Source organism: Globicephala melas, chromosome 20, assembly GCF_963455315.2.
Source record: "Globicephala melas chromosome 20, mGloMel1.2, whole genome shotgun sequence".
Classification (NCBI taxonomy): domain Eukaryota; kingdom Metazoa; phylum Chordata; class Mammalia; order Artiodactyla; family Delphinidae; genus Globicephala; species Globicephala melas.
The window spans coordinates 29,338,437-29,354,336 of NC_083333.1; the positions used below are offsets into that span (position 1 = coordinate 29,338,437).

The 15,900-nt window shown below is 53.6% G+C and overlaps 1 protein-coding gene across 1 annotated transcript in view; it reads left to right on the forward strand.

The window, feature by feature from the left end:
- SEC14L1 (SEC14 like lipid binding 1) overlaps nucleotides 1-10,178 on the forward strand; it is a 51,951-nt gene extending 41,773 nt beyond the window's left edge. The window contains exons 10-16 of the mRNA XM_030837804.3: nucleotides 339-409; nucleotides 1,350-1,521; nucleotides 1,826-1,960; nucleotides 3,847-3,981; nucleotides 6,023-6,274; nucleotides 7,395-7,573; nucleotides 7,800-10,178. Of these exons, the coding sequence (XP_030693664.1) occupies nucleotides 339-409; nucleotides 1,350-1,521; nucleotides 1,826-1,960; nucleotides 3,847-3,981; nucleotides 6,023-6,274; nucleotides 7,395-7,573; nucleotides 7,800-7,905 (1,050 nt within the window). The 3' untranslated portion in view covers nucleotides 7,906-10,178. The remainder of the gene's footprint in view (nucleotides 1-338; nucleotides 410-1,349; nucleotides 1,522-1,825; nucleotides 1,961-3,846; nucleotides 3,982-6,022; nucleotides 6,275-7,394; nucleotides 7,574-7,799) is intronic.
- Nucleotides 10,179-15,900: the final 5,722 nt, after the last annotated feature.

Here is a 15,900-nt window from a genome sequence, read left to right on the forward strand (position 1 = left end):
GTGTCCCCACTTGACGGACACTGACGTCCGACACTTCCGGACGTGTCTGCTCTGGAGACAGGTCAGCAGTTCGTGCCCTCCCCGCCCATCTGGAGACTCCTGTCGTCTCACTGGGGAGCTGTCCCCTTTGCCACACAGGACAGCGCTCGTTCTCTTTGAAAGAAATGTTCTTTATCCGTGCTGTGTTTTGTGTGTATGAATGTGTCAAGATTTAAATACATGACTGGTTTACACACCTACCTAAAACACGCCGTGTTTTTGTCAGTCGCATAGCTTTGATACAGTCGTGGTAGCTTCTTAGACTGATAATGGAATCTTTATGGCCCTTGTGTACGTAGGTCCTCTCCATAAATGAAGAAGGGCTAAGACGGTGTGAAGAAAATACAAAAGTCTTCGGCCGGCCTATCAGGTATCTGTGTGGTGCTGTTTGTCCTGCTAGCTTATTGAGAATATGAGTTAAGTATTTCTAGTTGATTTTTAGAACCAAAATCTGGTTTGATTTTATAGGACCAAGTGGAAATAGTTTACTGTTTACCATAATGCTCTAGGAGGCAGGTAAGAGGGAGACATGTAGAGCATGTAATATAGTCAGTTGTGAGGGACCGTTGCTAGAGTTTGGTGTTTCTGCCCCAGGCATTGCCATCCCCTCAGTCTGAGTGGATTGGCGTGTCCGAGGTCTGCATGGTCCGTGGGAGCCCAGAGTCACAGGTGGTTGGTTTTTGCTCCTTTATTTTTTGGTGGTGGGGAGGTGGGACAGAAAAAAATGAGTCTGTGCTATTAAACCAAACTTCTAGTTATGGTAAACCCTTTTGAAAACGTGCAGTGGTTCAGAGGTTGGCATAGAGCAGGGTATAGATGGTTAACTAGCACGTAAGTTCCAGGAGGGCAGGGACTTTGAGGGCCTTTGCTCACTGCTGTATTCGCAGCTCCTGCCACAGTGCTTGACTCAATAACGTTTGTCAAAGACTAGGTTATCGCCGTTCAGTCACACCACGTATTTAAATGCCACACACACACCCCACTGGGTCAGTAGAGGGGGCTCAGCAGGTCAAGGGCAGCACGTGGCCTCCTTCGCTGGATTGCTGAGTGCGTCAGACTGAAGCTTTGAGTCACGGTCCCTTAGCTCTTGGTGGCTTTGAAGTTTCAGGGATTAGTCCTACCACACCCATCCCATATCTTGATACAAGCAGATATATATAGAGTTCATTACACTGTGATTTTTAAAACCTGGTGTATCTTTGGAAGTGGAATCAAATGACCGTATATAACATCGAAAAGAAAAGCAAGTCACTCTGGGCCGCGGTTTGCCGAGTGTGCCGTGTACTGAACGGAGCTCATCTCACCTGCAGTTCGTGGACCTGCCTGGTGGACCTGGAAGGGCTGAACATGCGCCACCTGTGGAGGCCGGGCGTGAAGGCCCTGCTGCGCATCATCGAGGTGGTGGAGGCCAACTACCCTGAGACGCTGGGCCGCCTTCTGATCCTGCGTGCCCCCAGGGTGTTTCCTGTCCTCTGGACTCTGGTGGGTTTCCATGTCGTTCTGCATAACTGGTAGCCGCTTGGAAGGTGCACACATGTGCGTTCATGTCTGTGTATGTGTCTATGACTTGAAGTCATAAAGCAAAATAAGCACGGAGACATCAAAGTTTCTCAGATTATTTAAGGAAAGAAAGAATTCCCGAGGGCCCTAATGTCGTGCACTCGGGCTTTACGGAAAAAGCGTGTCAAACTTGAATCCGCCCCGTAATATCAGTGTGTAATTTTAATCTTTGAAATACAGACAGCAAACCAAATATGACTACATGGTTTTTTCTGATTATTTATAGGTTAGTCCATTCATTGATGACAACACCAGAAGGAAATTCCTTATTTATGCAGGAAATGACTACCAGGGTCCTGGAGGCCTGCTGGATTACATCGATAAAGAGATTATCCCAGACTTCCTGAGTGGAGAGTGCATGGTACGTATCTAGGAAAGCACCTGCATGTTCGGCTGCTCACGAGGGTAGCAGAGGTGGATGCTGGTTTGCACAAAGGAACTTCAGAGCTTTTAGTTTGGATTATTTGATTGTCTTTCCGGTTTTGTTTTGGCTGACATCTCTCTGATACTGGGTGAAACTAAACAGAACCATGTCGGTAATTTTTGATAACACATATTCTCCATTGTTAAATACTAATGAGAATTTGTTTTACGGTCAGTGTGATCGCAGTTTGCTTTATTCACTCAGCTTTGTGTGAATCAGATTCTTTAATCGTTTTAGAGGAGCTGTGCATCTTTTTAAAACATTAAAAAATCAAATTGATTCTCAAAAAGATTTCCCCCTTGACAATAAATCAGGATAACATTTTAAAAGGGACAGTTAAGGGAACTAGTTCTCTCGTTGTGATGTGGGGTTTTAAATACGTTGAGTTGCTCGGTTAGCAGGCAGGGGGCTCCACTTCTTTAGCCCGTACTGTGGCGATGGAGTCAGAGAAGTTTAGTTCCTTGAGGACCGTACAGCCTCGGGGGCACAACGGCCTGACGGGGCGGAGGGGTGGTGTGAAGGAAACAGAAGCGTGGTCCACGCATCTAGCTGATGTGACAGGTGACGGGCGCCAGCAGGGAGTAGTGGTTCTTCTCAGAGAAGGGACTTCCATCATCCTTCATAGTAAATAAGGTTAGCCGTTGAGATGTTGAGATGTGGCCCCCCCGCTGACTCACGTATTTAGCTGATGATTGGGCGCTCGGGGGAATCCCTCTGGACTGTTCGAGGAATTTAACTGGCGCTGAAATCAGCTCTGAGGCCTTCAGTCCTGCTCCAGGGAATCGCAGTGCAGCACAAAGGAGCAAGTGAGGTAGAGGACCTTCACTCACCCAGCGCCCGTGAGATTAAAGCGCAAGGTCAGATCTGTAGAAACCCACAGACTTCGATTATATCAGAGCAGGACCCGGCGAGGTTGCTTCTTCCAGTTACAACGAAAGCAACTGGGCTGCAGCAGAAGCAGACCTGACTCCCCCGTGAGGCGTTCAGGATGCTAAGAGTCCCGCAGTTAGCAGAGATCTCCCCACGCTGGCCGTTAAGGCTCCTTCTCTGCTCTTCCGTGCTGCTGTCGGGCTGGCGTTGAAGAGACAGTGCTCGCTTCTGCCCGCTGCCCTCTAACGTGGCCTCGGCGCTGTGGCGTGTTTGCGTCCCGCTGCACTGCCCGCTGTAGGTGGCCGTGTTTCTTTCCTGTGTGGTCGCCTCCCAGGGCTGATAATGTAAGCAGTGCTTGGATTTTATGAGCTCGAGTGTTAAGTCATTATATCCGGGTCAGTTAGGAAATCTATGAAATGTGCAAATTCTCATTTGGCCTGTTTCAAGCAGATTCGGAAGTTGCTGCTCTTTACTATTTTTTGGCTGGTGTCACGGACCGATCACTTGATCTGGCTTAGACACAAAGCTTTCTTTATAGATTATATATCTTGACTGTAATTGTATGTAATAAGAATAGTGCCTGCAGCTGCGGAGAATAAAACTCTTTTCTTAACATAACGTTTTCTTCTGCAGCGCAACATACGTACGTAACTATTCTTACATAAACCAGCTTCAGTAGTTGGATGCAGTCCCTCATACGCACTAGTGTGAATTCTGTGGCAAATCAGCTTCAACTTGTTCTCATTTATTTAAAGCGAGACACATGTATTTAAGTGGCTTTTCACAATTATTTTGCTAAGTAGTGTAGAGTGTTCTGCGACATGGCAGGTGTTGTCCATTTCCTAAGCGGCTCCGAGGAGTCGCCTGTGTCAGGACATGGCGCTGCCGGCGTTTGGTTCTCAGAGGAGTGGCCTGCGTTGGCTCAGCTCGCACGACTGCGTTTACATTTCCAGTGTGAAGTGCCAGAGGGGGGCCTGGTGCCCAAGTCCCTGTACAGGACCGCAGAGGAGCTGGAGAACGAAGACCTCAAGCTCTGGACCGAAACCATCTACCAGTCCGCGAGCGTTTTCAAAGGGGCCCCGCACGAGGTAGGTGCCGGGACGAAGCCACAGGGGCCGGGCCCCCGCTTCCCACCGAGGTTCTTCCGTGGGTCTCCCCAGTGGGGTGTAGTTTAGGAGAATCAGGTGCTTTTCTCTGGTCTTGGTCTTTAGGTTTCTGTTGACACTGATCTGCAGTTTAGGCAGATGTCGACACAGGAGAGCAGGGCTCTCTCAGAGGGAAAGGTCGCTGCCCTTGGTCAGGGCGCCTGGAAGGAGGGTAGGCAGCTCGCGGTCCAGTTCACCCGAGAGCCTGGACACACAGGGGCGTGCAGCAGGTCTCCCCGTGGGAAGGTTTGTAGCTCTTCAGTTTAATGTACTCAGTGATCGGGACCAGTCGCATCTTCTGTTTTGTCTTGACTGGATTTGGGTGTTTATTACCTTTAAGGAATTTGCCCGTTTCTATAAATCTGATGGAGTGAGGAGAAACTAGCACATGTGTTTTCTCTCCTTGCTGTCACGTGGTGGTGCAGAAGCAAGAGTGTGCCTGTGTTTTGACACGCGTGTGTGCTGTGGCGTCATGAGGGACTCAGCACAGACTGGCCCTTCCTGGACTTCGGGCTGAGGTTTGTGGCTCAGGATCGTGGGAGGGGTGGCACCTGGCGTGGAGAGGCTGCTCAGCGCGCTGGGCTGCTGGCCGGGTGGACAGTGGTGGCCGGGAGCTGACGCCGTACTGCCTCCTCCATCCTCCTGGCCAGAGTGTGTCCCGCACGGCCCACCTGTGCCTCGTGGGGCGAGTGGACATGGGGCTGTGGTTTGAGCGAGCAAAAAAGACAGGTTCGATGTACCTTATTCACAGCCTCTGTAGGGGGAAGTCGACTGTGTCTTGAGGATTATTTGTATGAGTTTTTTATTTGGAGGCCGGCAGGCGCGGGGAGGCCAAGTTCTTTCCTGAGGTTGTGGTTGCTCTCAGCCAGGGTAGAGAACTCAGTGGTGTGATGTGTTCTTGTGAGTCACGCATCTGTGCAAGTGTTTCTACATCAAAACTGAACACTTCAGTTCTGCTTTGGGGGTTCAGTAAAGCACAAATCGAGAACGGTGGCCTCATGAAATGAGCACTGAATTCCTCGTCCCCGCTGTGAATGCAGGAGCGAGAGTGCTGGTCCGCAGAGGGGCTGACGTCCAAGGGAGCTCTGCCCTCAGAGCCACTTTGGTGTTGTTGGTGCCACCGCTGTGCTTAGATGCAGCTCTTGTGCTTACGGAATCCGCTCTTTAGGGAGATTCTGTGTGGCTCTGTCAGCGGTGAGAAGTGGCCGTGGTGGGACCAAAAGGGCTGCTTGACGAGAAGCAAAGCGCTAACACGCCTCCCGGAAGGCTCAGCGGGCAGGCTTCCAGGGCAGGGTGGGGTGCGGGGCCTGGCTTCTGCTGGAATTTTTTAGTGAATACATAACTTTTTACAGCTGGTTTTAATTCTCACATCCCTCCCACAGTAATCTTTTGAAACTGTAACTTTGATCATTCCCTGTGGGGAAGCTGTATGGGCGCCGCATGAAATTCAGCTTTTAGGTTGGCACTCGACACCCGGGGCCCTTCCCCATCCCAGGGCCACGTGGCGCCCTCTTCCCACCTAGTGCAGTGGCCACGGGCAGAGGCCACTCAGCCTGCACTCGCGTCCACCCCGCTCCCCGCTTGGATGCTTCCTTCCTGTCCCTCCTGGGCTCTTCTGCGACCTTCCCTGTGCCCTTCAGCCCAGAGCAACCCACGGAACCACTTCTGTGGTGTCTAGCATTATTTCTGTTTTGTATTAAGACACTTTTTACAGCCAGCACTGGGTGTTTTAAAGCACTCAGGGAATTGAGGGGAAGCTTGGACCATAGGTGTGGCTGACAGAGCACAGAGCCTGGCGCTGACGCGTAGCAGGAGCAGCTGGGTGAAAGAAAGAAAAGAGCGAGCAGAGGCCTGGAAGGTGGGGTGAGGAGGGTCGGCTGTGCGCCCCCCTAGCCGGGGGAAAGCTGCCGGGGGGCCTGCTGCCGCGGCGTCGCCTCAGAGGCCCGTGCTTATTTTGGTGGGTTGATGCGACCTCTTTTTCCAGATTCTCATTCAGATTGTGGATGCCTCTTCGGTGATCACCTGGGATTTTGATGTGTGCAAAGGGGACATCGTCTTTAACATCTATCACTCCAAGAGGTCGCCGCAGCCACCCAAAAAGGACTCCCTGGGGGCGCACAGCATCACTTCCCCGGGAGGGAACAACGCGCAGCTGATAGACAGAATCTGGCAGCTGGGCCGTGACTACAGCATGGTGGAGTCACCTCTGATCTGCAAAGAAGGGGAAAGTGTGCAGGTAAGGTCTCCTGGGAGTCCCCGCGGCGTGGCTCTTCCGTCTGGAGAAGGAAGTCTTGCTTCGGCCCCGTGCTGCGTCTGTAGACAGGCAGTTCAGTGTGTCCTCTTAGTTACGGTTAGAGGCGCTCAAGAAGCCGAGTGGATCCCAGAAGAACCTAGAGCTCAGCAGAATCCATTACTTGTATCTAAAGTCATGAATTATTTCTGGAAGTATTTTCACAAAAGCGACATGGAAGAAAGGGAAAGGCATTCGGCGCACGTACAAAGCTGGGATTGAGAAGGCTTCTGCTAAGACGGCCTTTGACCTGGCAGCATTCTTCTCTTCAAGGAAAATCACCCCGAATAGAAGGGAGAGAAACAAGTAATTAGGGAACTATTAAGTGTCATTACTAAGCATCCTAATTTATCTTAAATGCTCTGTCAGCTCATTTAAAATTTTGGCTGGTTATTCCGAGTGCCTGAGCTCAGAGTGGTAGCTCTCGGGTGCCTCTGGCCTTCATAATAGATGCATAATTTTGCTGTCTTTACGGTTTTCAGGGATAAGCCTGTCAGTGTTTTGGTGGTCTTAGAGGCAGGGTAAAAGAGAGTATTTTATTCCATTTTTAAAATAACGAACATTTTAATCTGTGTCGCAGTCTTCAGCTCCAGCATTCAGGGAGAAAGTAGTTTTCACAGACTGGCATTCTACTGTAGATCGCCGTCCTTGTAACCCAGAATGCACCGGTACGGTCGCTGCAGGCACATCAGAGAGAGCGTTGCCTGGTCCGAGTGGCCTTTTTTGACCCCAGGCCCTCAAGGGTGAGCAGAGGACCCCCGGGCGCTCCCACCCTGCGGGCGCCTGCATCCTCCTCCCAAGGCAGAGTCCTGGGGGCGGACAGCCTCTGAGGGTCCCTCCCGTGGCCTCCCCTGCGCCTGGCAGAGGCCTGGCTGCAGTGCCGACACCCGGGAGGCAGCGTGGGATGGACCCCGATCGTGAATCAGGGCAGCCGGTCCTTCCCCCGTCGCGATGGTCAGTAATCGGAGTTGGATCCGAGTGGACCCGGTCTCCTGGCGTTTGTCAGACCCGTTGTGGGAGGGCACGCGAAGCAGGTCCTCAGCTGGTGCCGCCTGACTCGTTCCAGGGCTCCCACGTGACACGGTGGCCGGGCTTCTACATCCTGCAGTGGAAGTTCCACAGCATGCCGGCCTGTGCCGCCACCAGCCTGCCCCGCATGGACGACGTGCTGGCCTCCCTGCAGGTCTCTTCCCACAAGTGCAAAGTGATGTACTACACCGAAGTGATCGGGTCCGAGGACTTCCGGTGCGTGAGGCCGGGGTCCAGGCCGGGGCGGCCTCCGGGCCCCCTGTCGCTGGCAGTTCACGGCGTCATCAGTGTGGGAGGGCGGTGGGGGGCTGTGTCCCCCTGGGCCCTGCACGGCCGGCCCGGCTCTGGGGGACGCTGCGGGGAGCGGGCTGGGATCGGCCAGGAGGGCGGTGGGCGGCCGCGGTGGGGTCCTCACACACCCCCCTCCCCGTGCTTCTTACAGAGGCTCCATGACCAGCCTGGAGTCCAGCCACAGCGGGTTCTCCCAGCTCAGCGCTGCCACCACCTCGTCCAGCCAGTCCCACTCCAGCTCCATGGTCTCCAGGTAGCGCCCAGTGCGCAGAGGGGACGCCCACCGCCTCGGGCCGCCGCCCGCCCGCCCACCCCGCAGCCGCGTTGTGCAGGCTCCTCTGGCCCTCTAGGTAGCACGTAGCTCTCCAGGTGGCAAACGTAGTCACTGACCCCGAAACAGTCTCGACAGGTAGTTTTGACTCCAGCTCAGTAGCCATAGGTTTTGTATACAGTGTGCACAAAATCCAACCAGAGCACAAGGGCTCTCTCTTCAGAGAAAAGTAGTTTATATACCAATTAAGAGGTTGACTTTGTCTCAAATGTTGATGCAAAAAATGTTTCCAAGCACCTGCACACCATCCCTTAGTGGATGAACTCCCCACCACCCGTCAGAGGTGACCCACCTTCCTCCGCGGAGCAGAAGCTGCCAACCTGCCCCCTGCCCTGCATCTGGCCCTCACCTCCTCCCTGCTGGTGGTCGACGCGGTCCGAGGATTCAGTGACTGCCCGCTAGGCTCCTTTTCCTCTGAGCAGACACCGCTTAATCAGAAGGACTCAGAGGGAGCCTGTGGGCACCCCGGCCCGGCTCCGGGGCCAGACGGACCCACTGTTGTAAAGTGGGTCTGGGGGGTCAGGGGCTCTCACGGACTCCCCACAATGCCAGGAAGAACACCGCCATCATTAAACATTATTTTCTCTTTCCTCCTTTTAAACCTTTTGGTACTTTGAGAGCAGGCTTCCTCTGTCCATGAACTTGGGCCAAGGGCGTCCTCTCCCTTTTCCTCCCGGTGTGTTGCTCTTCCTACCTGCACGTGTTAGTTCTGAACTCATTCTAGATTGGCCTCCCCTAGGCCCCTCACAGCTTGGTAGCATCAGAGCCCAAATGGTTCTTCTAGTCACTAGAAGGGTACTTACGAGACAGTGAGTCCCATCTGCCGTTTTGAAACTGTCCTGTGTTCATTGTGTGGCCATGTCGGGACAGCCTGTGGCCTGGGGGAGCCCTGCTTCTTTGTGACAGGAAATTGTGGGCGTGTGTGTGTGTGTGCCTGCAGGCATGTGTGTCTCGGGGTGGGTGTGTGTCAGCGGGGGACAGGGCGAGTAGAAACTTAGTTCAAGTAATGAAGGGTTCGATTGCATAGAAGCAGGTCAGATTGTGAGGTCGGTCTGCTTTTTACTTTTTCTTTTTGATTCCAGTTACCAAGCCTGGTCTACCTTTTATTGGCCCTCGTTTTCTCGGCTTGTTATGGGAAAAGCAGGTTCTTTGCGAACCTGTCTAGGTGTTGCCTTGGGTCAGTCTCCGTGGTGAATGAAGACGTGTGTCATGGTGGGTGCGTGGCGGAGGCTGTGCTTTTAAGGATCTGGGCCAAAAGCCAGGCGGCCATCGTCAGTGTGTGACGGGCACGGAAACCCTGAGTTGCGTTGTTGTAAACCTGCCCTGGCGGTGTTAGGTGGGTGCCGCGTGGCAGGAGAGCTGTGTGGACGAGCGTGCGCCCGCGGGGAGGTGTCTGCAGGGCTCCGGAGGGGCGGAGCAACCCTCCCAGGCAGCGATACTCGGTGGCTGCCTGCACGCTGAGGACGTTCCTGGGCGTCTCCCAGGGCTGCTGGCCCGTCCAGAGCACAGCTGTGTGTTTCCTGCACAAGAGAAGCTCACCATTGGCACCTAAAGGCTTGTTTCCAGAAAGCACAGTAGGGTTAGTTAGTGCATCCGTTTCCAAATTCTCAGGACCTGAAGACGGTCCTGTCTCCGTCCTCCTCTCTCTTTCTCTGTGTCTCAGCTGCCAAGAAAACACTGCACCCGACAGCCCACATCAGCCCAGGGGCGCTTGCAGAACGGTCTGAATCGCAGCCACCCCTCCCCCAGTCTGAAGAGCGGCTCTTTTGGAGCTGACTCAGAAGTGGCACTGTCCTGTCCCCAAAGAGTTGAATGCATCCTTAAGCGTTCACAGCACATCACTGCACAAATCCTTACAGGGTTCCTCCTGAGTACCCATCGCCCTGTCCTCCTTGGAAGGGGGCTGTGAGGCAGGTGGACTTCGAGCACGCAGTTTATCGTGACTCTCCTTCAGTGCCCTGCACTCTTTTTAAAATGCTGCTGTCGTTTCACCTGTTCTCAGCACTAACGGTCCTTTCGGTTTCCCCTCTGTTACTAGTGTCTTAATTCACTTTCTTTCCTAATTTCATTATTTACGTATCAAATTCTGTAAATGTTTTGTAAACATATTACCTCACTCTTGGTAATACAATACTGATAGTCTTTAAAAGATTTTTTTATTGTTATCAATAATAAATGTGAACTGTTTAAAAAAACGAATGTCTTTTTCTTACTGTGAATCGGCAGTCTCCCTTGAAGGGCGTGACGTCCTTAGGAGACTTTAGAGACTGAAGGAAGGGGAGATTCTGGAGCCAGAGGACTGGTGTTCCAGAAGCTCGGGAACAGTGGCTAGCTTGTGAGGGGCCATCGTACACTGTCCTGCACACACGCTGCAGCTGTGGGCTGCCGATTCCTCAGGAGCGTGGAGCCCGGTACTTACAGCTCCCTTGCTCCCGGAAGAGAACAGGCTGTAGTTTTCCTTAAACTCTGTGAGGTCGAACAGGACTCAGCCACGATGCAATGTTTCTTTAGTAACAAAATGGGTCCTTCTGTCAGGTGGCCAGCGTGGACCCTCAGAAACCTGGGCCGCCTTGTCCCCGGCTCCTGCAGCTGGGCCTGCCGGGGTGGGACGCTGCAGATGCAGGAGCAGTGCCTACCCCGTCAGGAGCCTCGAGGGCCCGTCCTTGATGGCAGTGGCCGTGGGACCGGCCCGGCCGCGGGGCGGGAGCGGGTGACGCCTGCATGAGCCCCCATGCCCACGGCCCAGCCTGGGTTGTGAGCCCGCCCCCCGGCAGTCGACACAGGAGACGGGCTTCAGTCCTCCCTCAGCAGCACCTGCAGGACGTGCAACTGATGACTTTCATGGGAAAGGCTTTTCCCATGAATTCCTTCGAGCTCTGTCATCTCCTGGGCCCACTTTACCAAGCCTTTGGTTTAGCGTCAGGTTCTCGCAGTGGTGGCCAGAGCAACGTGAAAAGCAGATGAGGCTGTGGGCACCTGTCGCCCGCTGCCCGTCTCTGACTATCTCAGGGCCACAGTGAAACGGGGCGTCCTGACAGTGGGCGTCAGGTTTTTGTACCGGGCCACCAGGCCATAACAGGTATTGATCTGTAAGTGGGTCGTTCCCTTTAGCACCAGGTCTCATCAGACGTCGACAGAGCCTAACCACAGGCTGCATTGCAGTCCTGAGTCGTGGCAGGGGTGTTCTCGGTAAAGTGTTGGTGTGAAGCAAACCAATGAATCAGTTTTGTTTGAAAAGTTAGGGCTTTGGAAAGCAGGGGATTCTGGGAGGATTGTAGTGTCGTCCCCACACGAAAACAGAAAGACCGATGTGGAACCTGAAACCTACGTACAACTGACTTGTACCCTAGAAAATGGTTAAATGGCAAAGCTTATGATATATATTCTCCACAGTTAAAAAAAAAAGAAAAGAAAGAAAAAGCTATGGACATAATTTACAACAAAGCTAAGGGATAAGGCCCAAAAGAGGCACAAACCAGCTATAGTCACAAGACTCATGTTAAACAATGGAGTGTCTGGGAATTCCCTGGCGGTCCAGTGGTTAGGACTCTGTGCTTCCACTGCAGGGGGCACGGGTTCTATCCCTGGTTGGGGAACTAAGATCCCACATGCCGTGGGGCACAGCCAAAAAGAATGAGGGGAGAGTGGGGACGGCATATGCAAGAAATTAACATGGTTATTCTGAGCGTCTTGGTATGTAATATATGTGTGTGTGTGGGTACACACACACATATACACATACATAGACACACATAGGTCACACACTAAGAATAACCATGTTGATGTATATATGTGTGGATACATATATAACATGTTTGTGTGTGTATGTGTATATGTGTGTATACAGGTATAGCCTGCTTTTCCAGAGTTCGTCTTACACCATTTTGCTTTTATGAAAGACCTGCATTAATACCCACTTTCGGTAACAACTCCAAAGAGGATTTTTGCGTTCATGAAGAAAGGCAGAGAGTGAAAACAGCATTCAGTGTTGGTTTTGCATGGGATGGAATGGGAGGCGTGGGGCAGTTCTTATTCACTGAGTCGCAGATTCGACATGTGTGCTCTTCCATGTCTGTGTTTTATCTTACAATAGAAAGGTTTTTTGTTTTAGTTAGGGCTTTAGGTGGGTTAGTTTGCCTTCAAGGAAAGTAACGCAGGTTCTTGAATTGGGAGTTTCCTCCTTTTACCCAAATCACCATGTGGGGACTGCTGGCACCTATGGCCCAGGCACTGTGGCCTGGGACGTACCGTGCAGTAGCTAGTGTTCGATCCTGCGTTTGTTGTGTCTGTGCCCAGGACAGCAAAGCAGAGTCACCCAGCTGGTGACAAGTGACAGCAAGGCTCCTGCAGTTCTCCAGGAGAAAATCTGAGGCCAGTCCCTTTAAAGCTCTGCCCCTTGCCATGTGCTGCCCATGACCCGTCCTTTCTCTTTCTTTAAATAGAAGCAACTAGACTGTTTCCCACTCTGACCTTGCCTTTGGGTTTAAGAGCTCGGTCAGTCACCAGGACCCAGTTTGACAGCGACAGAGAGCCAGCTATGATCCCTGGGAGATTCAAATTACTGAGCCTCTGCGCACCAGTCCCAAACCACTCTGTGTCAAAGTGAGACAAGCACAGAGGGTTTCTGGGCTATTTCTGGGAACCAAAGAGGGGCAAGTGCCTGGCTGCAGAAAGGAGGACTCTCTCAGCTCCACCTGTAGAGCCTTCCAGATTTCCATGGAATTGTCTGGCTGCCAAGTCCTTCTCCTTCCCTTTTGCAAGGCTGGTCTACACTCTAGATCTGAGTCCCTGGGGCTACAGCCAGAGAGTGAAACCCAACCTCAGCCCCCAGGTGGAGCCCCTTTCCAGCCGTCTGCAGGTGGTCACGGCTCCATCCAGGGACTTACCTCCGCGGGCGCCACCTTGTGGCCACATGGGAGACGCGCATCCCGGTCACCGAGCTGGGGCGATGAGCGTGTCTTTGCTCCTTTCAGCTCTGCCCCTGGAGTCCGAGCCATGGGAGCAGAGTCTCCAGCCCACACGTCTACCGAAATCTTACCTTGGGAGGGGTGTGATGGTTAATTTTGTGTGGCAATTTGGTTGGGCCATGGGCCAGATATTTGGTCAAACTAAGGTTCTGAGTGTGTCTGTGACGGTATTTTGTTTTTTGTGTGTTTTTTAAAATTTATTTTTGGCTGCATTGGGTCTTCGTTGCTGCACGTGGGCTTTCTCTAGTTGCGGCGAGCAGGGGCTACTCTTTGTTGCGGCGCGCAGGCTTCTCATTGTGGTGGCTTCTCTTGTTGCGGAGCACAGGCTCTAGGTGTGCAGGCTTCAGTGGTTGTGGCTCGTGGGCCCAGTAGTTGTGGCCCGTGGGCTCAGTAGTTGTGGCTCGCTGGCTCTAGAGCACAGGCTCAGTAGTGGTGGTACAGGGGCTTAGTTGCTCCGCGACATGTGGGATCTTCCCGGACCAGGGCTTGAACCCGTGTCCCCTGCATTGGCGGGCGGATTCTCAACCACTGCGCCACCAGGGAAGTCCCTGTGTGGGTGTTTTTCGATGAAAGTAACATTTACTCAGTAGACTGAGTAAAGCAGATTGCCTTCCCTAATGTGGGTGGGCCTCATGCAGTCAGTTGAAGGCCTGAATAGAACAAAAAGGATGACCCTCCCCCAAGTAACAGAGGCTTCCTCCTGCCCAATGGCCATGATATGGGATACTGGCTTTTCTCTCCTTTGGACTGGAGCACTGGCTCTTCCTGGGTCTCAGGCCTGCTGGCCTCCGGATGGGAGTTATGCCATCAGCTCTCCTGGGTCTCCAGCTTGCCCACTGCAGGTCTTGGGACTTGTCATCCTCCATCGTCACGTGAGCCAGTTCCTTATAATAAGCCTCTTTCTGTATATATGCATCCTATTGGGTCTGTTTCTCTGTGGAACCTTGACCGACTACAGGAAGTTTGCTCCAAAGTCCTGGCATTGCAAAGCCTTTGACATTTACCAAAAACTGGTTAATCTGGAATCATCTCTCGTTGGGGTGTGTGTGTGTTTTGGTTTGGGTTTTTTCCATCAATAGGCTTATCCTTCTTTACGTAGAATAAAATTCCAGGCTGGGGACTTCCTTAGTGGTCCAGTGGTTAATAATCCCCCTTCCAATGCAGGGGATGTGGGTTTGATCACTGGTTGGGGAGCTAAGATCCCACATGCTGCAGGGCAGCTAAGCTGGTGCGCCACAACTAGAGAGAAGCCCGTGCACCACAACGAAGAGCCCGCACGCCGCCGTGAAGATTCCGCATGCTGCAACTAAGACCCGATGTAGCCAAAATAAATAAAATAAATTTTTAAAAAAAGGAAGCAGCCATTAAATTTTCTAAAAAAAGAAAAAAAAATTCCAGTCTGTCAGAGCTGGGCAAAGAGCTTAGCCTGATCTGGTTCCAGCTCTTGCAGCTTGAGAAGGTGCAGCCCAGAGGGGTGAGGGGGGGTGTTCCCCGAGCAGGTGGCCGTGAGTCCAACTCCTCAGCCCCAATTTCATCCGCCCACCGTGAAGGCTGAGCCGGGAGAGCTCCCGCGTCCCTTCCATCTCGCTGTCGTTGCCGCTGATCATAAAGTGGGAAGAAGCAGGTTATCTCCTCGGGTCGTTGTCAAGACACAACAAGCAAGCGATACTAGCGCATGTCACACGCACTTGGAAGCGCTCTGCGAACGCGGGGAGTGCGGTACAGCCAGGGCGCACCAAGGACTTGGGAGCACAGCCAGGCCCAGGTCCGAGGAGACACCAGGGCCTGCCCGTCCCCGCTGTGCCTGCGCGGGAGGGTCCTTTGGGAGAAGAACGAGCTCGGCATCAACGGAAGGCAAGCCACCACAGGGGAGATCAGAAAGGGCAAACAGTAAGAAAGCATTGTGGCGCCCTTTCTTCCCTCTTCTGGGGAGGAAATGAGACAACCACAGGGGATGATTAAATGTCCCTCTGCTCAGGCGTCCGTGAGAACCGGAGGACAGACGGCTTGCTGCTGGAGCCAGGGGCTGGGTGGTGGTGGGGGTGTAGGTGGCTGCCCGGGAGAGCTGCTCCCAGGCCTTCCGGCACCTTCTCTCTGCCCTCATGCTGGCCTCCGGCTGGCCTCACTCATCGCGCTCCGTGTGGGGCGCTCAGCACAAGGCATCCGGGCGGGGTGGGCGGAGACGAGGCGCCCGCGTTCAAGGGCTCTGGCCCTGCCGGGGCTTAGGACAGTGCCTGCCACAGGGCACACATCCCGAAATCTCTGTGCAGTGAGAGTGGAGTTCTCATCATTCCGGCCTCGCAGTCACGGCGTTATTCTGACCCCACGGGCCGGGCACGTTGGCCTTCCTCTATTCGACAAGGCGGCTGAGGACGTTTCTGTCTGGAGGCATAAAGGTGCACGTAATCCGCTCTGGACTCATTGTACGCTCAGCCCTGGGACACAGCCGGCCCTCCGTGGCCGCGGGTTTCGCATCCTCAGATTCAACTGACCGTGGCTGCTTGGAGCGAATCTGCGGATGCGAAATCCGCAGCTGCGGGAGGAATTCTGGGTGAGGGACTCGCGCCACCGCGGGGTCTGGGCGCTACGGGGGCGCCTGGAGCCACTCCCCCGGAAACCAAGGGACGGCTGTGCTCATGTTTCCTTCTGATTTTAAGAGAAGTTAAGACACGTTCGGGGGCCCCCGGAAGAATCCTGGGCCCTGGGTGCCGGCCTCCCGGGCCTGGTGAGGAAGACGGCGCTGGCCCAGTGGCAGGGCGGCCCAGAGGGCGAGGGGAGGCACCTGCCAGGTTTCCAGAAGTCCTGTCCGGAGCCACGCGCTGACAGGTAAACCCTGAGCTCTGCCGGGCGGCCCTGTCCCTACAGCGCTTCCCAGAGGGGATGTTGCCCCCTCACGGCCCCAGGCATTGGCATGTGCGTGCATGCGTGTGCATGCATGTGTGTGCGTGTGTGTA